Source organism: Strongylocentrotus purpuratus, unplaced genomic scaffold (assembly GCF_000002235.5).
Source record: "Strongylocentrotus purpuratus isolate Spur 01 unplaced genomic scaffold, Spur_5.0 spur5_scaffold_11, whole genome shotgun sequence".
Taxonomy (NCBI): Eukaryota; Metazoa; Echinodermata; class Echinoidea; order Camarodonta; family Strongylocentrotidae; genus Strongylocentrotus; species Strongylocentrotus purpuratus.
The window spans coordinates 7,048,356-7,073,276 of NW_022145596.1; the positions used below are offsets into that span (position 1 = coordinate 7,048,356).

The window sequence follows — 24,921 nt, forward strand, 5'->3', positions numbered from 1 at the left end:
TTACTATATACACAATGCAGCTAACTAGCTATATTTTGTGTATGGCTATCCAATTAGTTTGGGTAGTCTGAAGTACAGTTCTTATTGAAAGTAGTGTACGCCTGTAAAAATGAGTATAGTAATAACGCCACATCAAAAAAACAGATTTTGAAGATGTCAATTGACTGATGTTTAGTGTTAGTCTAGCAGAAACCCATGATGAGCCCTGCTAGTTTTACATTTTTTTGTACGATACAACCTTCACTTACGAAGTGGACCCTGATTTTTCATTGAGCCTTTGCATTCAAAACAATTATGCCCCAAACATCAATATTGCTATACAATGTTTTGTTGTACAATATTCTAGAATAGGAAAAAGGTGATTTTAATTACTAAATACACAATGCAGCTAACTAGCTATATTTGTGTATGGCTATCCAATTAGTTTGGGTAGTCTGAAGTACATTAGGGGTTAGACCCCCCCCCCCCCCCCCCCCCCCCCCCCCCCCCCCCCCCCCCCCCGTTAAGCCACTAAACCACCCCCCAAAATATTTGCTTGCAAATATCCCATCTTATATGACTTATTAGTTCTACATGTAGTTAAAAGTCCTTTTCATGATTCGCAAATGTCTGACATTAGGTTTTAAAAAATATCAAAATGTATCAATAAATGATCCAGTGATCTAAATAGCATTTTAATTACAATACCCACAGTACAAATTTGAAAATATATAAAAAAATTACCAGTATACAAAATATTATGGATAAAAGCTCTATGCAATACATTATAGAATTTGATAGAAAAATATATATTTCTCGAAAACTTACATGATCATTTAAAGAACCTGACGCCCTAGTCTACTCACATGATTATGTACTTCAGTAAATCATATTGAAATTATATAACAAGTTCTACTTCTATACAGTATTTATATTTGTTAACAGCTTAATGAAACTGTATCATACAATTATAAAAATGTACAAAGTCAGATTCAAGTAAAAAATTATAGATAATGTGAAAATATAAAGATCACACTTTACTAACACCAGCTGCAATATCTAGATTTCAGATTATTCATGCACAAAATTTGTTAACACATTATGGCTTTTCCTCACAAAATAATTTCACATTATCAAAAATAAGAATTAGTACCGGTAAGTTAATACTGATAGAAAGGCAATAGTGAGAATGACCTCATATCAACGGCAGTACTTCAATATCCTTGTGGAGATGATTGCTCCTGTTTTGATTAAGTACAGCTATAGCTATGTACAATCTTATCTTTTTGAAATCACAGAGGTAATAAAAACAAATATTGCAAGTCAATGGTAGAGGTAAGTACTCCTAACTGTTTGGTGAACACATAATAAAGTTAACAACTAAATTATTCATACCCCTTGTAAAAAGAAATCTTTCTTTTTTCATAACTCAAAAATGAAAAGTGGACTGGTTGAATTAGTGCCTTTAAAGAATACTTGATGTGAGCTTTCATTATGCCACATGCAAAAAACAAAAATTGGAATGTATCAATTTTTGACATTTCGTTTTCATTTTTTTTTAAATGGTAAGGGTATAATTAATCTAGTTGTTAACCTTATGTGTGTTTTTTCTTATCAATTGAGAAAATAAAAAAAATAAATGCAAGTCAATGGCAGAGTTGATTGATTCTTTTTAACTTATGAGTTACAAACACATCTTTACATTGCCTTCACCATTTGATATCATAAAGTTAATGACAATGAAATTTCAATTCAATGGCAGTACCTCAGGGAGAGATGCTTGCACCTGTTATACTTTAGAGAAAGCGGTACATACAACTCCAGCCGTAGCTACAGTAAAGGCAATGACGAGTAGGATGTAGTTCTTAAGTCCACGGATCTCTCGGAAATAGAACACGCTCCACAGGCCAGCAAGGATAGAAGGACCCTGGCATGGAGATAATTACAGGATAATATTATACAAATAATGAATGGTTATGACTTCAATAGTGCGCATATTTTCATGAGTTGAAAGATTAACATTCTATTCAACGAGGCGTCAGCCGAGTTGAATAGAATTAACGTTAATCTTTCTACAAATGAAAATATTCGCACTATTAAACGAATGAAAAACATTCATTATTTGTTTTATACAACATCGAAGAAGATCTAATAGAACGTTAATCAACAAATTATGCTTTACTCCTTATATTAAAGATAAATTAAAGTTGGAGTGAAGCCTTCTCGATTACATTCAGATTGCCTTCGTATCAGATACACGCAGGGATACGCGCACGGCAGAGAGGTACACAGTCTGCATATAACCAAAAATGCACACTCGTGCAATATACCATCTATTGAATATCATGTGACCAACAATCCTCCAATCAAATGACAAGGATCCACGTAGGTGTTGTATAAAATGTAATAAATATAATACAACGTGATATAATGTGATATAATACAATATAATATGATATAATATAATGTATTGTAAAATAATTTAATATAATATATGATCATATCACATATTTTATCATATAAATAGATACGCTAATACTATTAAAAGCTGGAAAAACAAGTATACATTACACAGCTTATATTTTGAATAGAGTATTAAGTGATTGGTACACTTCAAGAGCTGTTTATGTTTTACTTACCGTTGTGACGATAGGAAACGCCACAGATTCAGAGAGGTTTGTATTGGCAACAAACCACCCTGCCTGAGCAACCGCCCACATAGCACCACACACTAGACTAGGTAGGACAAGGCTCTGAGAGTACTGGGGCTTGTTCTGCTTGTAGGCAGAGTAGATGAGAAAGTAGGCTGTACTAGTAGCGTAGATCCCACAGAAATGGGCAAATACATAGTCTAAACCTGGAAAGGACAAAAAGGACAGTGAAAGACCTTGAAATTAATTAATTTAATTCATAAGAAAATGTTATTATGAACAAATTTGATTAAACCTATCAACAATAATTGTGTTGCTTTATGTGTCGCTTTATGTGGTAATTTGGTGGAGGCATATTCATAACGGTATTTTCCTTGCAGAATTCTAGGATATTGTGATTAATAACCAGAGAATCCACAAAAATTGATATAAGGTAATGCATTAATGCATATTATTTTCATTTTCAGTGCCCCAAAGTGTAGGCCTGAAAATACACAAATCTTGAACTGATATCAGATGAAATATTACATTACTCTGTTCCTTAAGATATCTCATAACAAATTAAGCCAATATGGATGCTTCATGAAAGAACTATCTAGTTTAAGTTCTTAGCCACAGGCCTAGAGGTTAAACATCGGTCGACACTAATGGGCTCCAAGATTCTTTCATTCATAAGGTTCTTTCTTTAATTATTCTTTCATGCGCACCTTTGGTAACCTTTAAGGTTAGTGATAGGGTTATAGTAATCATGCAATCCCACCTTTCATCAACCCATTGTTAGGGTTTGAATCTCAGTATTTATTCAGTTCTATTTTTTGCCTTTATAAATAGTGAGGCAATGCAATAAATAATCAAAGTCTAATTGTCTGTGAGGTAGGCACAGCTAGCTAGAGCTGTAAAAATTGTGACCTTTACTTCAAATTTACTAATGAATGAATCTTGGAGCCCATATAGTGTCGACTTTAAACATCATTATGCCCAAGGAAATGGGTAATACCAATTCTTTTTACCCTCTTGACTGGCTCCTTTGACGTTATCCTGAATCCATAAACATGGAATGAAGTTGAAGCCATATAGAACGCCAGATATTGTCGACAGCACACAGCCTCTGCAAGAAACAAAATAAAATATATATGGTTTTAGAGATTAAAGCAGAATACACATACAGTGTGAGTCAAAAAAAAGTCTACACGTAGCAAATTTCTAATTACTATTATACACTTATGAAAGAGTGCTTTATCCCAAATTATTTGAGATTTGGGTATTAATTCGGTCTTTGCAGATCCAAAAACATCCCTTAAACAAATTAATCATGCCACACATATCAAACATCAAAGAACATTTGTGCGCGTGTGTGCGTGACTTTGCTTCTGCAAAAAGCTCATGCAAATATGCATCTCATTTGATACATTAAATTCATTCTCTCACTTTAATACTTTTGCGCGAGTCGATTTTTTGTACTCTCACAAACAATGCCTCCTGTTCATCCAAGCGTGAACACATAATACACAAAAATGATACTAATCGATTCAGGATATAACACTCTTCCAAAACATGTTATGAAAACCTTCCATTCATACCTGATTTTTAAAATAAATGACAATTATATTAGTGTAAACATTTTTTTAGTCACACAGTACAGTCAAATCTGAGTATCTGACAATAAAGAACAACTGATAAAACTATGAAACTGCCCATTGTATACAAGTGGCATTACAACACAAATTCTACTGCAGTCAATTTCTTTCACAGAACATGTTGTACCCACAACATTGCATACTGTATACTGTTCATTTACAATATGGAAAAAGTTTAAGGTTAACCACAGCATCACATCTGAACAGGAATTTATAATCACACCAACCAATGAAAGATTTGTTTAATTTTTGGTCAATTATAGATATTCAATTGTACCTACACTATTCTCTTCTGCAAAGTAGACAGATTGTCTACCCATGATGCATCTGTGGATGATGGCTGATCGATCGCTTCATGGCTTCCTTCTTGTGATACATTTACCTGAGGGTAAAACGAAGATTGCATTATAGGCAAACTATTATTTGAAACACATGTGCATTGAAATAGGCTAAATACTCATGAAAATGACAAAGATGGATAAAAATGCTTTAAGTTGCAAGTACGGTAGCCAAGTATCATGGTTCAATATTTATGCACATCTTAGAAAAAAACTTATCTTAAACATAGTTTTATGAGGAAAACTACAGTATCCCAAGTTATTGTACTTCAATTATCAGAAGAACAGTTGAATTCATGAGCACCTGCTATACCAGGAAAACCTCAGAAAAGGTCACAGAAGTCAAGAGTATTATTTTTTTTATAAATCCTGTTGGAGACCCAATCTCCCTTTTAGGCTTAAATTACTTTCATGGTCATTTTAGCTAGTTTTTTAATGTACAATTCTTCATTTTTATATAAAGTAATGGCTCTTGTACTTTAAATTTGCCGTTGAGGAACATTTAACCAACACTGATTTTGGCTAAGAGATAAATATAAACCTTGTATGAGAATTAAGGCTTCTGCATATCCACCACACTTTGCTCATGTCCAACAAGAAAGTGAGAGGGATGATGAGGAGTTATATAGGGACACACGATCACCTCGTCACAATTGTAAATAGAAGACAGCTACAGTGGTTTGGGCATATAACTGGATGGAAGAATAGCTTGGCAAACACCATCTTGCAAGAAGGAACTGATGGGAGAAGAAACAGGGGCAGAACACTAGGACATGGACTGACAACATCAAGTAGTTATTTGCCGTTGAGGAACATTTAACCAACACTGATTTTGGCTAAGAGATAAATATAAACCTTGTATGAGAATTAAGGCTTCTGCATATCCACCACACTTTGCTCATGTCCAACAAGAAAGTGAGAGGGATGATGAGGAGTTATATAGGGACACACGATCACCTCGTCACAATTGTAAATAGAAGACAGCTACAGTGGTTTGGGCATATAACTGGATGGAAGAATAGCTTGGCAAACACCATCTTGCAAGAAGGAACTGATGGGAGAAGAAACAGGGGCAGAACACTAGGACATGGACTGACAACATCAAGTAGTTAGCAGGAATGTTGTTTGAGTGGCTATGGAATAGCTAAAGACAGGAAGTTATGGAGAAGCTGTGTCTCAAAGTCCACTTCAATGTCGCTTGGCCAAATGGCCTCGAAGCTATGGGACCTAGCCCTTCTAAAAAAGAACCATGGTAACCATGTTTTTTTTTCTCCAAATTACCACCCACCATGGTAACCATGGTATCGAACAATGATAAACATAGGGTCATCAAACAATGAAAGTCATTGTTCGATACCATGGTTACCATGGTGGATGGTAATTTGGAAAAAAAAAACACATGGTTACCATTGTTCTTTTGTTTAAAGGAGCTAGAAAGATGGATAGTAACTTACTGCATGCTGATCATCATTAAGTAAAGGATTGTTGTCATTAGATGAGCTTGCAGAGGTCGATGAACCCAGTTTCTTTTGTTTTAGACCAACTGGATCTGGCTTGACCCAAACAAATATCACCAATCTGAAACAAACCAGAGGTACAAGCGATCAACTATCAAGATATTTTTTGGAATAAATCTGTCTAAGCTTTGAATCAAAGCACAACTCTCATGTCTCGGTTATTCATTAAAGCAAAACCTACATGTAATTTTCAACAAATCACGTAATGATAAAATGAATGATTGGCAAACTCAGGATTACACGTCTGAATACAGGGTAAACCTATATTAGATTTTGGAGAGAGAGAGAGAGAGAGAGAGAGAGAGAGAGGGGGGGGGGGGGAGAGAGAGAGAGAGGGAGAGAGCGGGAGCATATTTTTACGATGTTGACAGTAATAGTTTCCCTGGCATTTTATCTAAAACAAATTTCTGGATTAATTTACGATCAATGATTGAAAATTTACAGCCTAACACATTCCATGAAAACTAGGTGTCTAACAAATACATTCTATTCATATATATACCATACCTTCTATTCAAGATAATATATGGTCTATAATATTATAACATTTGATGATCCTTTTAGAGATTCCATACAAGATCAAAGTTTAACCTTTTTACCTCATAAACGCCAAAGCAAATCCGATGTAATTCAGAGTCGGTCGTGTTAACACATCTTTGTTTAAGCCGAACCACCCAAAGCTAAATGTAATACACAAAAAATGTAATAGATGACAAATTTTCAAATACAGATATATGCATTTCTACCCTCTATTAATTAATAGAAGTGCATTTATCTGGATTCTTGTAATTAAACTGGTACAGTTCTTCTCAAAGAACACTCATGTTATATGTACATCATATTGTACAATGTTTTGCCCCTCCCCCCCAAAAAAAAAAAAATTCTTAACAACAAGAGAACTTAGTGAGCTAAAAAAAAGTGATGGGAAATTTTGAAATATATTCAGACAGATAAAGAGAACATATAAATGCGATTTCATGTAGGTTCTACATTCATTTACATCAAATGATTTGAATTAAAAAAAGATTTTCTGATGATTTTATTGAAATATTTGATGTCAGTCACATGACCAAGACAGGGCTAGCACTGACTTGGGTACGAGGGCAATCTGTCATTTCAAAGTCACAATGACCTTAAATTTCTAAGAATTATTAAACTTAGAAAAACATGTATTTTAGTATGATTTGAAATTCTCACCAACCCCCCACCCACATTTCCCTTAAAATGCTCCCAAAATATGCATTTTTTTTATAGTTTGAAGTTTAAATTTATTTGTTCCACATAAACATATAACAAAAAATTAAGATCCATACAACCTGTACAGTAATAAAATAACACAAGTAGATAGCTTCAATTAACTTTAATGTACAGCAAAACCCCAAAATTGAGGAGCCTAAATAAAAAGCAAAGCTCGTACAAGATGAGGCTCCTGTGAAGAGTAATATTATGAAGTCTGATTACTGATCATCATATAGGCATAACTTGACAATGAACTTACTGTCCACTGGCCCATCCAGCTATCATATTGACTGATGCCCAGATCAGTAAGCCTGGGCCCAGTCCGATGGTCTTCAAAATTGGCACCACCATTATGTTTCCTGAAATGCAGATATAACATTTGAGGTAAGGTATTGGGTCAAAATCACTTGACATACAAACGCCATATAGGCATATACTGCACTGCTGCACTACATGTTAATGATGGAATGACTTTCCAAAGAGATATGACAGGTTTGGAGTTGTGACAGGTCTCTTGTCGCGGAAGTTGTTGCTCGTCTTGGTAAAGACAGTTTTGTAGAACACTTAATTAGCAGACAAGAAGAGCGAAAGTGTCAAGATGCTGTTGATCTTGTAGTTATGACGGTTTTGATAAACGACTGCCAGTTGCTTAATCCCTGTTTCATAATGGTTCTAACAAAAACAGACAATTCATTACAGTATATTGAAATTCTTTATAAAAAATTATAATACCTTTTTACTAGTACGCTATCAAGAGCTTCAGTCCATTGAGTATAGGGGTTACAAATATATGCTGTTAAAATTAAGACAATTTTTTGAATGATTTATTGTATCTCTTTTCAAAAATGATATTGGAGATCATGCACTAGACAAAAACTCATTGCTTTTACAGCTAGTTGTTACACAGTTCCACATAATATTGCTACTTTTTACTTGATGATTAATGTTACTTTAATATAAACTGTCACTAACCTGTAGCCCAGAGGAATCCACCGAGCATGGAGAGAGGATAGAAGATTGGACTGTAGCGGAATAAATTGATCATGAGACCAACAAACCAAATACCTGAGCACATTATCCACTGGAAGAACACACCTGCAAATTACATGTAAATCAATTCTGTGTAAAAATAAAAAATTTATATTCACAATGAAAATCATATTTGCAGCTTCTGTTATTAAAAGTCATACGTGTACTTCACTACTTGTTAAAGGGATCGTTTAACAATGTTAAATCTGATATACACGGCCCTACGGTGTTATCAGTGTCTGTGATATGGTGTAATATTGAAGCCCTAAAAAATTTGCGCTTCAAAATGATCAAGAAGTGCCTCAAAAAAGTAAAAATCATTGAGTGACCGGTTTTACCATACTCGTTTTCCCCAACAGACTGTAGTGTTATGAAAACCGTCAGGCGAACGGTTTTCAAAATTTATAATTCCAATCATAAATATCTTGATAATCAGACAGGCGATCGGCTTGTAAAAGTCATGGGGTTCCTGACTGATCTATAAAGGTTTATAATTATCATTGCATCATGAGCTAAATCCAGAATTTTGTTTCAGAATCTGAGACAAAGTTACCGGATCCCTTTAATGAGTATAATGTGACTTGGTAAATAATAGATCTAGCTAGGAATTATGTCAATGAGATTTAGATCTTACTATCTTTGAATTACTACTAAAACATTATATTACATTAAGTACGATGGATTAGATGGAAACGATGTTTAAATCGCTGTTTTGATCAAGATATTTTTAGAGTTCTGAGTTAAGCCTTTCGGGGCATATGGAGAAAAACCTGTTCTTTCATATGACAACACATTTGTTGTGCATCGCCTTCAAGCTCAAGAGTGATACAGTTTTGAATCTCGATTTGGTAATAAAAATATTGACCAATTTTGCATGAGCGCGCAATGCACGTAGACTGGATAGGGATGCCTGCAATCTCTATGGGAAGGGTTTTAGCACACAAAATTGCAGGCGTGATCAGACACCCTAATCAAAGAAGATAAAATAATGTAGGCAAAATATCATTCACAAGAAAGGAGAGTCATGCAGGAGGAGAGAAAATTAGGAGATCATCAGAGAACAGAATTTGTGATACTATAGGAGTAGACTCTATTAGCAATCACAAAATATATATGTCATCAAACTCAAAGTAAAGAGTGCATGTGCATTTGGAGATTATTAAAAAGTATAATCAGTCTGAAAAAGTCAGGTTACAAAATTGTGGATTATATTCTCATTCCCCCCTGAACAATAGGTATTATACGTAAGGATTTACGCCCATGATTTCAATACTCCAATAGATCTAGGTCTAACTCTTTGAAATTCCTGATCCACCCACATTTAATGGTGCACCACGTACGCGACCCACCGGCCCGCGGCTGGTAGCTAGCAAAGTCCGATTCTATGAAAGAAACTCGACGAAACTTACCATCTCCCGTCTCTACGTGTTTTACAGGAACAAAGTTGCTTCCAAATCCAACAATCGCTACTGCAGACCCTATGAATCCTGCAGTATTACTGCTTATCCCAGAACCCATCGTTACAGCCGGTAGAATTAAGTCTTATCTCTTCAATAAATGCAATTAGATTTACTAAGTTTTCCGATGTGATGCCTGGTGGTCATTGGTTGAAAGTTTATGACTGCGCGCTGATGTTCAAGAAAATTTTCATTCGGTAGTAATGTCCAGCTGATCACGTCACATGATTAGATCAAATTGAACCTTGCGATTATTTTCTCTCTAAAATACCAATATACGGTATCTGTTATCATTTCCAAAATGACAAAATATGAATCCCAGTGAATATCATAAACTTATATGTACGTGTGTTGTGATTTATATGACCATGAACACCTTTTAAATGGCTAATGTTGGCTAAATTACAGGCAAGAAAAAAGCTGTGAAATGAATTTAGGTCGGTCTGGGAAATTTAGACATTGCAAGCATGATTACGTGCTCCTAGTTATGTAGTTTAGTTTAGTTTAGTTTAGTTTATTTCTTTATTAAAAAATCACACCCGTCATCAGACGGCCGGCCTAAAAAGGCCTATGAGTGATACATCAAAAATAACAGTCATAAACAATTTGACATGATAACATAGTACAAATATAAGTATAACATAATTACAATCACAGGAAAAAAAAGAAGAAAAAAAAAATTATGTATGTTGATTCTGTACAACTTAAAGACACCATAATATACTTGAAACAGATCAGACTATATTGATCTCCTTATTTCACATATTTACTTACGCAATCGAGATGATATTTTGTGAAAATGGCATCAATAAAGCCGTTATATCTTTCCTCAACAATACATCAAGTTCATTCGGTGAGTTTATGAAATGTCTGATTAAAAAGAGTGACTGGATTTTGAGTTCAAGACTTAATATTTTGCTTTTTCCTCGATCGAATTCCTTCTTCGACTTCAGCCGACGCGTTCGGCCGTCGACAACGGCGGCACTGCACCGGTCTCTCAGGCCAGGAGTTCCGGCGGCCGGCGGTCGCTGGGTGGAATGTCTTGGTAACCTTACTCTAGTTTGGATTAAGACATTTAAATTATCAAATCATTTCTCTGTAGTCTGTACGATGCATGGGGGTTGTGTGTCTAGACACTGGCATAAGTTGTCTTGGCAGCAATTCAATTGTCAGATTGTATTTTGTTTTAAATGGCGCTTGTTCAGAAACCTATCCAAAATTTGACCCGTAACTCCGCGCCTGTGTGAAGTTATCTACCGTAATGATGATCTGAGACATTACGGTAGATAACTTCACAGAGGCGCGCCCCCGTCCGCAACCCGCGATCGGTATGTACTTGTATTGTGCAGCGGTTTGCCTTGAAACCTGTGAAAAAGCGTATACTAATATCAATGTTTATCCAAAAAATACTCAAGAAAATACATGTAACAAGAAAATTGACACGAAACAGGTAATAGGGTCTAAACATAACAACTTTTAACTCATGATCTTTATTTGGACATTTAATAAATATTTACTTCATTTTGGGTATGTTTTAGTAGGGTATCTCCACGCCGTAGTTACGGGTCAAATTTTGGATAGGTTGCTGTCTTCTGAACAAGCGCCAAAAAATAATATTCATCAAACACTTCTACAAATATTTTTTTTAACAAAGGACGTCGATTGACATTGTCATTAAAATATTATACAAATAATGCACAGCCCAGCGTTTGTTAGTGGTGAATGCAGTGCATGCAAGGTTTCTTTAGATTGGTGCCGTCTCTGTGCACGAGCCGCTTGCGGCGATTTCTCAGTGCGCACCATCTGAAGAAACCGAGCGTACACTGCATTTAGTAGTTGTTTTATAAAATAGCGGAACATGAAAATCAAAACAAACGAAAGTCTAGATGTAACGTTAGAGTCTAGGAGAGTTATGTTGGTTCTAGAAAATGAAAAGGTAAGACCTCGCTACTTGCTCTACGCGTACGCTGCGCTGGATATCGATCTTTTAGCGTGCAATATCACTTTTTATAGCGCTTTTCAGGCACGATCGTGCATGCACCAAAAATAGTTGCATGTCATGTAACGCATTTTGGCAAATCACGATGCTTAAAATACTCAAACTATTTTATAAAAGAAATTATTGTTATGTATAATCAAAAGAGGTTGAAAGTTAAATGAAGAAAAAAAAATCAAATTACGTGTCGAAATTATCTAAATTTCTGACTGGAAACGCAACAGACATGTCTGGGCTGGCTAAATGTGCTAGAAATCATGTGAATCACAAAATGATTTTATGAATATCATGACTATGGGCCAGTATGGCTATGACTGAGTATATGTATGACCATGACTAATGAGTGTACCAACAAAATTTATAATCCAAATTTCTTTCTTGATAAAATTCATTGAAGTTTTAACAGTTTGATTGTATTCTGATCTTCAGTCCTAACTTTACTCTTGAAGTTGAAGAGTGAACTTCAATATTTATAAAAGATAATTAACTGACATGTAATACTGCATAATAACCCACAATCCAAGGTTAAAATTGTATGTTTGGACTTAACATAATCTTCTACATCCTGTTGTAGGTCAGGTCGGAATGGAAAGAAGAGGAAGAAAAATTGATTTATTAATTATGAATCTGAACCCTAAGGCTAAAGATATAATTTCACAGTCTTGGAAAAAGGGAGAAACTTGGTGAAGAAAAAAGTAAGAGAGATTATATTGTATAAGGCTATAATTTGAAAAGCTTCAATCATAATACTTTTTTTCCACAAATGATATTGTAGAGGACAAGGTAGGCCAATTGCTGCCTCCTCCCCTTGCAGCATTCTAAAAAATATTTATTATTAATCTTAGAAGAACAAACATTAAAAGATTTATACAACTATACATCCAATGTTCCCAAGGAAATGTGCTAATTATTAACATTTAAAACAACAAAGATGCATACCGGTATTTATGTTCTGTGTTTTCCTACCTACTTTCTGCACAGAGGTTGGCAAGTACATTCAGTTTTAAGAGCAGATATTTATGCAGAACATATGGAACCCTCACTCAAGAACAGAAGGAGAAGATAGCCGAGGGACCCAGTCTTGGGGATTTCATTGAAGGTGACTTTGAAGTGGAACAAGAAAGTCATGGATATGAAGGAACTTTAAAGAAAGAAAAGGGTATAAAGAGGTAAATTAGCCCCCAAGCTGATTATGAATAATATCAAGAAATTTTAATAAAACTTTTATATGTGTGAATTGAAATGTTTTGATTGCCAGTGAATATTTGAATTTCATTGATATCTGGAAATGCATGATTATGCAATGTGAAGTAAAATTTTGAATTCAAGAAGTTGATCAATCAATGTATATGTGTACAAAAAATGTATATATTGTAACGCAAACTTCTAAGATAGACCAATAAATTGTGAAGTCATTCAGCCTTGACATGTAGTTCCTACTAAGAGGGATTAAAATCGTCCTCTAATAGCAAAAAGAAAATAAACATGATCAAAAGGACGTAAGGTGTGAGCCATTTCACAATCAAAAGCTGCAAAAGATCTTTTTAAAAAATAGAAGAACTCTAGTTTTTAAACAAAGTCCTGATATTAAAATTGATTAAAGAAATTCTGCTTTTTAACTCTAGTACTAGTACCGAATCTCCTCAAAAAAGCTACAGTGAACAAAACATCTATTTTTTTAAAAATAATTATGTAATTTGTATTTGATTTTATCTCCTAGGTTACGTCTTCCTCCATGGTTGAAAACAGAGATACCCATTGGGAAAAGCTACAGCGGTATAAAAAAGAACCTTAGAAGCCTCAATTTACATACAGTAAGAACGAAATAACACATTCTGCCTCATGGGTTAAACTCTTTTTAAAGCTAATCTTGAGCTCTGGTATGGGAATCGTATGTATAACATGGCTATAATTCATTCTGGATTGTTTATCCTGCAGTAGATTGATTGCTTGAACCATTAAAATAAAAAATATAAAAACCCACAAAAACTTACTGAAAATCATTTTAATAAAAACCACAACTCTCATTCGCACATAATGACCTGTGTTTAATAACCACATGGTGTCAGGCCTATTTGCCTTGATTTCCTTATCTTTATCACTCAGCCCCTCTACAACATGTCACTTATTTGTAATCTTGAACATTCAGTGTAAATTGTGTTGGATTCTGTGAGAATTTATTTTCTATCATTACTAGAACTCAAGCTCATCTTTAACTTTGTATATGTGTTAATGCCCATCTAGCTATAAATACAATTTTTATGCATGTAGGTTTTCATGTACATGTAGTGCCTGTACTCTGTTTATTTCGTTTTGAACAGGATCCTTTTAGTGTTAAGGAATTCAATTGTTTGCAAGCTTTCATAAAGTGTAGCCGTTAGAACGTATCAATCTGTATCATAGTGAATTTCAGTGATATCTGTTGTTATATCTGCATAAATAATGTGAACAAACATATTATGTTTTTAAAATAATAGTTTGATAAAGGCATGATAATCATGATAATCCCCTTTTTAAGCATACATGTGATTATGCTATATTGTTTTAACCAAAACCCATTCTTATTCTATTAAAAGCATTTTTTAACAATATTAAATCTAAGATGCATAGCCCTACATGTTATCAGTGTCTATGATATGGTGAAATATTGAAGCCCTAAAAAAATTGCACTTCATAATGATCATGAAGTGCCTCAAAAAAATAATAATCTTTGAGTGACCTGTTTTACCATACTCATTTTCCCCAATAGACTAGTGTTATAAATATCTTGATAAGCAGACAGGCGATCAGCTTGTAAAAGTCATGGGGTTCCTGACTGACCTAAAGGTTTATAATTATCATTGCAGCATGAGCTAAATCCAGGATTTTGTTTCAGAATCTGAGACAAAGTTACCCAATTCCTTTAACTCTATGGTTGTCTGTGTTAGGTATGCGAGGAAGCCAAGTGTCCTAACATTGGAGAATGCTGGGGAGGAGGAGAGCATGGCACAGCTACAGCTACAATCATGGTGAGAAGGTCCATAGAGATATGGTTCATTTGCTTGACTCTCAATCTGAAGGTTGCAGGTTCAAATCCCTGCCTAATGCATGTAGCCATACAGTTGGCTCTCTTGATTCAGGTTTAATACAAAAAAAATAATAGTGACAGGATTTATTCATTTTAAATGCTCTGGGCACTGATAATAATAATAATAATAGTAGGTTCTTGTATAGCGCTCATGTCAGTCAGATTTGACCCTCCTGGCGCTCCCGATTATTACCCTGGCTTTAGCACGACTGCCATATGGTGCTCTAGCATTTCAAGGAATAAATTCCTACCAGGCTTCTGAATTTGAAAAGTAGGACAATTATTTCCAAACTACTGCAGAAGTGCACAGGGATTTTATATCTGATAATTATTCATTGTTTATATGTCTAGTTCATGTATACTATTGAAATATTTCGTTATTTTTTTCCCCCAAAAGTTTTCAAATGTGTGGGACCGTGTCGGAAAATAATGAGTAAAATGCCTATTTGCCTTTCCTTGTGCCTTTATCAATGTTTATCTTTATATCTTGTGTTATGTCATGGCCTTTAATATCTTCCCTTTTGATTTATGTGTCTCTCTATTATTTAGATTCTTGGGGATACCTGCACAAGAGGCTGTCGATTCTGCTCTGTCAAAACAGCGAGGAAGCCACCTCCACCAGACCCTAACGAACCAGTCAACACAGGTACTGCCATCGCATCCTGGGGAGTAGACTACATAGTCCTTACATCAGTCGACAGAGATGGTAAGAGATTTCTTCACAGATACCTAAATTATCTCAGCTTTTTGAAGTTCTGAACATTTTAAAGATTTCATTTCCAAAGTTCTTCAAATAGGGATCTTTTGATAGGACTTTGTGAAGATCAACTGATGACTACTTTCACAAATATCAAGGATAATTCTTGAATGATCATTTATTTCATGAGGATACCAATGAATTTGTATTTTACCTGTTTATATTCTTGTGTATTTATCTATTTAGTTCTTGCTGCTGTTATCTGTTTTATTATTACCAAACAGGGCCTCATGGAAGATTGGTGATATGTGCCACCCTGTATAAATATCAGAAATAAATAAATAAAAAATACCATACATACTGATACTTGCTTCCTTAACTCTTTATATACCATACATGTAATTCTTCTGTGCCACAGTGTATGTATCATGGGATAGATATACCAAAAGGCTTCAAGATTATATAACTGTTTCGAGTGGAAGATTAATCTATACTGGTGTTAAATGGCCTGTCATGGAGCTAACCATGACTGGAAATGGATACTTTTTCATAGCCATTATATTACACAAAGCAATACTTATAAATTCAAGTGGTGCCTACTGTTTTGGGCAAAATTGCATGTGTGGCAAAGGAGTAACCGTGCATAACGGCGAAGAAAGCAACCAAAGTGTTAATGAAAGTAAACAATAGTCCAATCAGCCAATCAATCAAGCAAATACTATCTTGTAATATCAACTAAAACATCTCATTTAGGTGAGACTTGAGACCAACTTGAAATGTCTGCTTTTCATCCTTTTATTCAATGTTATGGTGAAGGTTTCCCCAGGCATAAGATAATCTGAACTGATAGTATCATATTTCATGTCTGTGATATTATGTTTGTAGAATGGTCAAGAGGGACTTCAATATGTTAGAAAGTTAAATTCTATTTACAAATGAACATTATCAAATTGGATTGAAAATAGCCCATGATAACAATAATAATAACATATGTCTTGTTTACCCAGGGTAGCCTCATCAGTATCAATAATGTTCTCCCTGAGGGCCCTGCAATCATATCATTAGCCTGGCTTTAGTATGATAAGGCGCACAAGCATTCCAGGAATTTCTTCCTACCTAGTATCCATTTACTACACCTGGGTGGCTAGTGGCATACATAGATTAATATCTTGCCAAAGGACATTAGTTTATATATTGTTTCATATTGTTATTATGTCAAGCATGTTTGTCTTATTATTTCACCTCTAGATTTACCAGATGGCGGGTCAGCGCACTTTGCTGAAACTGTAAGGGAGATTAAAAGACAGTAAGTTCTCTTTTCTTTTAAACATCGTACATTTACAGTGTATGATTAAAAAAAAAAATCTTATTTATGTTCTCTAACTCTTGAATGAGTAAAAATCAGATGATTGTTGATTGACCACAAGCACTTATATTAATAAGTCAACTGTAAGTCCCATAATATTCTCACACCTTTGAAGCAATTTTTTTTTTTTTTTTTTTTTTTTGGGGGGGGGGGGGTTATTAGTGAAGTGGTTGCTGCTTATTTGATTGTTTCATGCAGTGTTGAGCAATATTAAATAATTGATGCAATATGACACTTTTTTGTGCCCTGCAGGAATCCAACTATCTTGGTGGAGTGTCTTACCCCAGACTTCAGGGGAGACCTCGAGGCCGTGGAGAGGGTAGCAGCGTCGGGTCTGGATGTATACGCTCACAATGTGGAGACAGTCAGCAAGTTGCAAAAGTAAAGAACCATTTGTCTGCGAAATTTTGATATTTATAAATAATTAGATTCTCACAGAAATTTTTAATGACATTTTTCTGGATTGTTTATTTACCGCTATTATATCGACTTTGTCTCTAAGTTTTCTTTCGGAATTTGAATTACTGTGCATGAATATTATCTTTCTCTTTTTAAATTAATGTGATACAAATTTTATGTTTTCATAGATGTTCAAAGCAAAACCAGTGGACAATTATTCAAACTGTTTTTCCAATTGCTTTGCTGGTTCAGGGCTTGTAACCCCTGTGTTACTGATGTTCACTTTGGAAGTTTGAAAATAGAAATTTATCAGATTTTTATTTTTTGACAAATCAAAGCCATATGGTGTATTAATGATTATAAATATAGTGCAAACATTGAGCATAGTATACAACTTTGACATCCTTCAACTTTTTATGGTTTCAACTTCACCTGATATATGAGATTATACTTTTGAGTGATCTAAAGTATTGAACTTATTATTTATACCTGTTACTTTATGTTTGAATTTGAATAGGTTTGTACGAGATCCTAGAGCAAATTACAAGCAGTCGTTGACTGTCCTGGAGCATGTAAAGAAAGTCAACCCAGATGTATTCACCAAGTCTTCCATCATGCTTGGGCTAGGGGAGAAGGATGATGAGGTCTTTCAAACTCTCCAAGGTAAGTCAATATCAAGTCTGTTTAGTATCCCCTTGACCAGGCCTTCTCAACTGGTGGCGCAGTCAGTCGGAATGGTGATGAAAGATTAAAGACATTTAAAAAAATTATATTTTAAAATTAAAAACTCAGCAAAATCAAGAAATCACCATCGAGTTAAGCCAACTTGACATTTCCCGTGTTCACCGCATCAAAATAATACATATAAATTTACTTCCAGTGTAATTGTACCCAGGAATTGTTGTAATTTTTTCACATCAATATCAAACTATGATTATCAAATTCCACATCTGGTCCTCAAAAAATGCCCTAAAGTCCACCAGCTTCCAGGGGCTCTGCCCCCTGGACCCCAGCCGGGGTTTCGCCCCTGGACCTCACCTGTTGGCGGTTAAGTTGCTACGCTCCCCCGCAGCACAGTCACTAAATATACAGGTTGGCACTTCAACTTCAATAACATTTTTGTTTTGGCACTTTCTAATACACTAGTTGAGAAGGCCTTCCCTAGACAATTCCCATTCCTTCCAAACCCCCTCCAACATCTCACCCCCTGTCTTCCATCATGTTGGGGATAGGACTAAAATAATTTTTGCACTGCACTGAACTGACTATAAATGCCCCCCCCCCCCTTAGGTCATATGTACATTCAACAATCCTGTGCATATCAATATCACATGTCTCTCCTTTCAGACTTGCGATCAGCAGGAGTGAGTTGCCTGACGCTAGGTCAGTACATGCAACCTACCAAGAGACACCTTAAGGTCGCAGAGTACGTCACACCTGAGAAGTTCAACTACTGGGAGAAAGTTGGGAACAAGCTGGGCTTTTCCTACACAGCAAGTGGTCCATTAGTCAGATCATCTTACAAAGCAGGTCAGCATTCATTGCAGAATATTATTTTACAACTTTCTTAGAAAAGATAAATATAACGCCTGCACCTTGTAATAGCAAAAAAATAGATGGATGATATAGACAATATAAATGTGTTATACGTGTATATTACTGTTATTATTAGCAAGAAGTCATATTCAATATGTAATAGTTACTATGTTAAGTTTTAGTAGTTATACGATTTGTATATTTCTCTGTTGATTCCATTTATGTGATTATATTTCTCGTCATTCATGCTCGTACAGCGCATAGAGAAACTTGAGTTTATTATGCGCTTTACAAATATTGTATTATTATTATTGATCTGGTAATAATCTACTCTTCTGTTCTGTAACTACTGAGGAAATACCATAACTCTATGGGCTCAATTTAAGCAATATCTAGTTATATGTATCAAACTTCAACACAAAGGCAGTACGTGGGCTTTGAAAGCTGTAATTATACATCACTAAATGATGTCATAAATTTGCCTTATGACATTTACTTTGGAAAGACAAAGACAAGGAAACCAAAAACAGGAAGTGTCGCATGTTTTAAATGGGAGAGAGGGAGTGCCTACATTACTTCAAGCAATTAAAAACAAGTACAGTCATGTAGATGTATATTAATGGAAGTTTCGTTATACCTAGTTTCACTTTCAAATGTGCCATTTATCATTAGCACAACTTTCCCTGTTTCATATTACCATGAACGGACTATATCACTGTCCTCTTGAAGAGAAGTGCTTTCAATTTAATTCAGAAAAAGCATTGCTTGTGAGTCATTAGGGAGAAACATATCGGTAGTTCATGTGTCCCATGATGCTTCTAAGTGGTGTTGAAAGCTGACGATTGGAATTTTCCGCAATTACATCAGCATAACAAAGCAACTGCAAAACTGGTCAAATATTATCTTCCTGATGACATATTTCTTCAGCTCTGCCGTGCACATGGTGTAAAACGTCTGATTTGACGAGTATTGAAGTTTCTCAATAGGGTACATGACAGTGGTAACTGAACTTGGTAACTGAATGGTAGTGTGATCAGCTGTAACATTGCTGCAGTGAGGGATCTGTAACACCAAGCAACAGGCATTATGATTTTTCTGGAAGCAGCGAGTGGACTTCATGTTGGCCTAGCTGCACTATGCATTGGATTTATCGCAATCTGTGGTGTTGTAACAGTTAAACTGAAGAAGAAGGGTTGCTTCAGGTGTCCATGTTCGTCATCCGATGATGCTACATCTGTCGGTGAGAAAGAAACACCCAACGAAATACTGCCTACAGTGCAGCTAAGAAAGGATGTCGGGAGGGGCGGTGGAAGGTCTAACACGTGGCCTTGGCAGAACAAGCGGCCACCTTGTTCCGAGAAGGGTCTCCATGAGCCCCATGAGGTCCCAGGACATGGGAGCAGCAGCGTGATCTTCAGTAGCAACTCCCTCTGTCTCAAAGTGGTGAACGATGAGGAAAGTGACCTGGGTCATCAGTTCAAAGGTCATGTTGAGGTCTACAACGGAGAAGAGGAAGAGAAGGACAAGGAAGAGAAAATGGATGACATTCAGTCAATTGTGAGCGATTTCGAAGAAGAAGTACTGAAGGGGTTAGATGCATTGGACTCTTCCACAGAAGGTATGTCTGATTCTTTGAAAAATGTTGCAGGATCCCTCAAATCAATGAGTGCAGATCCTAATGCAGGGGGTGAAGTTCAATGCAAGGTCATGTGGGTGGTTGGTGATGAAGAATCAGATATTGGTGATCCAGTTGAGATGACAGACGATGAAGGGGATGTGGCATTATTCATCTCAGATGACGATGATTCAGATGTACCAACACACAAAGACATGGTTTCCCTACCGGACATGATCATAACTGAAGCAGATAGTGAAACCGACGGTTTTGATAGCCTCGATAGCGCAGAGCTACCCGTCCACCCCCGTAGCTCTTCCATTATGAAATACCGTTACTCTATGACCACAGAGGAGATACTGTGCTGCTCGTCCAACACCTCCTCCCTCGCATTAGAGTCCCCACACCTGGGCAGCTTCAGCGGTGAAGACCTGGATCTCCGTTATTGCCAAGGCTTCCCAAACAGTCTGGACCCACTGGAGGACCAGCGCTTGAGTGCGTTGCGCCCCTTCATGCTCTATCGCTACTCCATCTCCCTTGAGGAAATCCAATTCCCTACCCATTCACTGTCCCGAAGTATCCCTGCTGCTCTCCTCCCGTTGCCCCTGACTACCGCTGATGACGAAGACAGCGAGGTCTTCTATGATGCTCTCTCCACCATCGGGAGCAGGCGATCTTCCATCATGGATCCCCAGATGGAAGGCCAGAGTAGGAACAGCCTCGCACTCAGACCCCCAGGCAGACGATCAAAGTTTTTCTCAACTTCCTCTGATAAATCCACTCCTAACGTTAGGAGATGTAGCAGCTTACATGACCTTTTATAAGATGATTTTATTCTTGCTACGAAAGAGGCAAGAGGTGAGAAGGAGTAGTGTTTGCAGCAGAAAGTCTCTTGATAAACTTTGAGCATATTGAATATGTCGACATTGCTGCAACCCTTGAGGAGAGGGAGGCAGCAGTTGAGGGTTGGAGCTGCAGTATTTAACAGTTGTACATTGATATATGAATTATTCATAATTTTTGTCTTCGTGTTAGGACTTGAAAATCAGTTTACGTTTTTTTAACTCATGGTGTATACTTCTAAAATGAATAGAAAAGAATTCTCTTTTGTTCCATATCAATAAAAAAAAATGCGCAAAATTTCCTACTGTTACACACTCTCTAGATTTTGCATGGATATTGAGCGAATTAATGATAGTTTGAATTTAACAACCACACAGAATCATATTGCTACTCAAATATACATGCACCTCCACCATACTGCAGTATATAAGCAGATATGAATCATTTTAAAGCACATGTATGTGAAGTTGAACGGCTGCATGCAAAATGTTATTGTCTTTAAAAAATCTACAATTTACGAAAAGTAGATTTAATTTACTTCATATGCAAAATGTGAAAGTCTTTGAGGACAATCAAATTCATCATATGTTACCAATTTTTCTTTGATTATATAATTAAATTGATACATGTAAAAATGTTTTTCACCCAAATTATTCCCCTTACCAGTACTGAAGTTTCTTTTTAAAGGGAATCTACCCTGAATTAGTAATTCATCTTTACTTTGTATGCCAGAGTTACCCTTGATTTATTTTGAGTTTTATCTTTATGCCATATTTTCATCATAAGAAGAATAACAGCCGACCTGATGGAGAGTCAATTACTCTTCCCAAACATGTACTTCAAGTATGAAGTTCTTGTAAATCTAATGTACTCACTTGATTAAAAAAAGAAGAAGATATATGTCACGTATCTAACCATTTTGTCTATTTTTCTCCCTCTATGTCACCTCTTCCCCCTCTCTCCCTTTCTCTCTCTCTTTCTATTTCTCTCCCTTTCTCTCTCTCTCTCTCTCTCTCTCTCTTTCACCCTCTATCTCCCTCTCCACCTCTCTTTTCCACACCTGCAGGGGAATACTTCTTAACCAACATGGTAAAAGAGAAGAGGAGAGAAAGTTCACTTTCTTCGGCATCGACTGTGAAGGCAGGGCAAACCGAGGAAACACGTTTATGAGCTATCATGTAGTTAGGTATCCTTAGATTCATTTATTTCAGGATTAAATTTAATGCTCTTATTTGAACTTGAAATTAGTAGACTTATCAATCACTGGAATACAGATATGTCAAGAAACTTTTGATCTATTTGGGTCTCGTTGAGGGCTATCTGAGCACTACATATTTTTGTGAGCGAAATAAGCATTATCCGGTAAAGTTACTGGTAACTTCGTGTTTCAACATGATTGTTTCAAAGGTAACTGCAAATGTTATGACCTTACCACTACTGAATTTCTAAAGGAAGTGCAGTAAGAAAACGGTAGATATTATAAACATGTGAAATCTTCCTTATTCCTGTTCTGCTTAGTCTCATATGAATAGTAAACTCAAAATAGAGTAGCATGTTGGTCTTTACGATTCCAGGAAAGATCCGCTCTGTTACAAATCAGGGATAGTCATATGACTTGGTTTATGACTGGTCTGACATCTCCCCTGAAACTGTTCGTAGTGGATTATTTGGGCCTTTTTCTCTAACCAGGTGTGCATTACACAACTAACATTTTGCAATACATGTAACAATGAATGTATAATGTCAATGTCATGTAAGTTTGTTTATGTTCTATGATATCAAGAAAGTTACACTGAATACATGACAGAAAGTCTGGCTTTCAGACTTAAAACTAGGTATTGGAATGACAAACATGGTCATTTCATCACATGCCTTGAATTATGATGTCATAAAAATGTGAATAAATAGAAGGAATGCACTTTCTTGGAAATCACCGAGTTCAGTTTTTAGAATATGATAAGTTTGTTTCCAGTTGATTTAGGGTATCAATGAAATTTTTCGAAGTAGCAGTTACATCAGCAGAAGTTGCGAACAAATCTGTAATTGTCTTCTTTCCTGTTTCGGTCTACGACGTTGCTTGTTTCTCATCTCTTTCATGTTTTTCCCGTGATTCAAACGGAAATTGGAATTTACAAGTCACCCTCTTTAGTATTTATTTATTCTATCTGTGTAATCAAACAGGAAAGTTTTATTCTGAAAAAATATTGAATTCATTCTAACTTTGTTTGTTCATAGTGACTATCTCATTGTAAATAACAAAAAATATATTTGAGTGTACATCAAACATACGTGATGCAGATCCTCCGCATGTTGTATGTGCTATCATTGTACATTGATCTGATCGTTCATAGAAGTAAAGATTAAATACTTTCACTTTTCATGCTTGATTAATGACAGATATACTTCATATCATCTGCTGAAAGCTACGAGGGCATTAACTTATATCCGCAACTATAGAATTAACGCCCTTCTTACTCTCAACGAATGATATGTCGTTGCACGCCCTGCATTCTTCATTACAGTAATTGGAGAGCGCTATCTCATTAAAGCTAGTTTCACTTTCAAACAAACTTTTTTTTTTTATTGGTGCAGTAATAGATTTAGCTTTGATAAGGTTTCATTTTGGTTTGTGTAACACTAAACAAAGAGAGTATTAAAATAGCCACTCAATGGAATTACATGTACTTTGATATATTTCATTTTATGTGAAAGTTGTCTTTAAAAGAGGAATAGGGTTTGCATGCATGAGTATAGTGTACTGATAATTTTAGTCGGTCATTCATGAAAGTGATAGTGTTTATAGGTTTGATTGTATATTTATAGAGATAGAGGCTCTTCTTCCTGTTTGCACTCATAGCATGTCAGTCACGAACTGTTGGGTTGGCTTGTAATAATGGACATTATGAGTAGCATTTATGTTATGAAATAGATATATGGCACCACACGTACACTGTTAGCGCAAACTTACCTGCATTGAACCTATGTGGGGATGGATGGACAAGTGGATTTAAGGAAACATGTGTATCTATAATAATATTGTTCATTTAGTCATTTATGTAGGATTACAATATTTCATGGTTATTGTATATTGATGTATTTTTAATTCTATGTTTATGAATACACTTTTAAATGCAGATTAATTACTATAATATACATGGAAAGATGACTGAATCGAAAACAAATATCTGAATGATATAAACCTTTGAAGAATATAAGAAATATATATTGGTATTGTAATCATTAATATTTTGCATTAGTCCATAACATAGAATGAAAGTTGAAGGTGTGATGAATATATGGCAACATGAGAGAATATTCAGCAAGTGAATAAAGTCAGTGAAAGGTGGAGGAAAAGAGAAGAAAACATAAGGGGAGGGAGAGGGAGGGAGGGATTGAGAGAGAGAGAGAGAGAAAGAGAGAGGGAGGGAGAGAGAGAGAGAGAGGGGGGAGGGAGAGAGAGGGAGGGAGAGAGAGATGACAGTTCAGGATGCAAAGAAATAAACAAATAAAACTGTAATGCAAATTTTGCAAGTAAAGTTTTTCAAATTACTGGTT

The 24,921-nt window shown here is 35.7% G+C and overlaps 2 protein-coding genes across 2 annotated transcripts; one reads left to right on the forward strand and one right to left on the reverse strand.

The window, feature by feature from the left end:
• Positions 1-507: 507 nt before the first annotated feature.
• LOC593435 (transmembrane protein 144) lies at positions 508-10,051 on the reverse strand. Its single transcript, XM_792908.5, has 9 exons — positions 9,800-10,051; positions 8,334-8,456; positions 7,621-7,720; positions 6,722-6,802; positions 6,060-6,183; positions 4,549-4,649; positions 3,641-3,738; positions 2,619-2,836; positions 508-1,906 (listed from the first exon to the last, which is right to left on the reverse strand). The coding sequence occupies exons 1-9, from the start codon at positions 9,906-9,908 to the stop codon at positions 1,769-1,771; spliced, it is 1,092 nt and encodes a 363-aa protein (XP_798001.1). The 5' UTR covers positions 9,909-10,051; the 3' UTR covers positions 508-1,768.
• A 559-nt stretch (positions 10,052-10,610) lies between these two features.
• Positions 10,611-24,364, forward strand: LOC593424 (lipoyl synthase, mitochondrial). The gene is made up of 10 exons (XM_003724425.3): positions 10,611-10,700; positions 12,825-13,012; positions 13,564-13,657; positions 14,771-14,851; positions 15,460-15,616; positions 16,856-16,913; positions 17,226-17,354; positions 17,890-18,035; positions 18,720-18,902; positions 22,433-24,364. Exons 1-10 carry the CDS (start codon positions 10,647-10,649, stop codon positions 22,534-22,536), a joined length of 1,194 nt encoding a protein of 397 aa, XP_003724473.2. The 5' UTR covers positions 10,611-10,646; the 3' UTR covers positions 22,537-24,364.
• Positions 24,365-24,921: the final 557 nt, after the last annotated feature.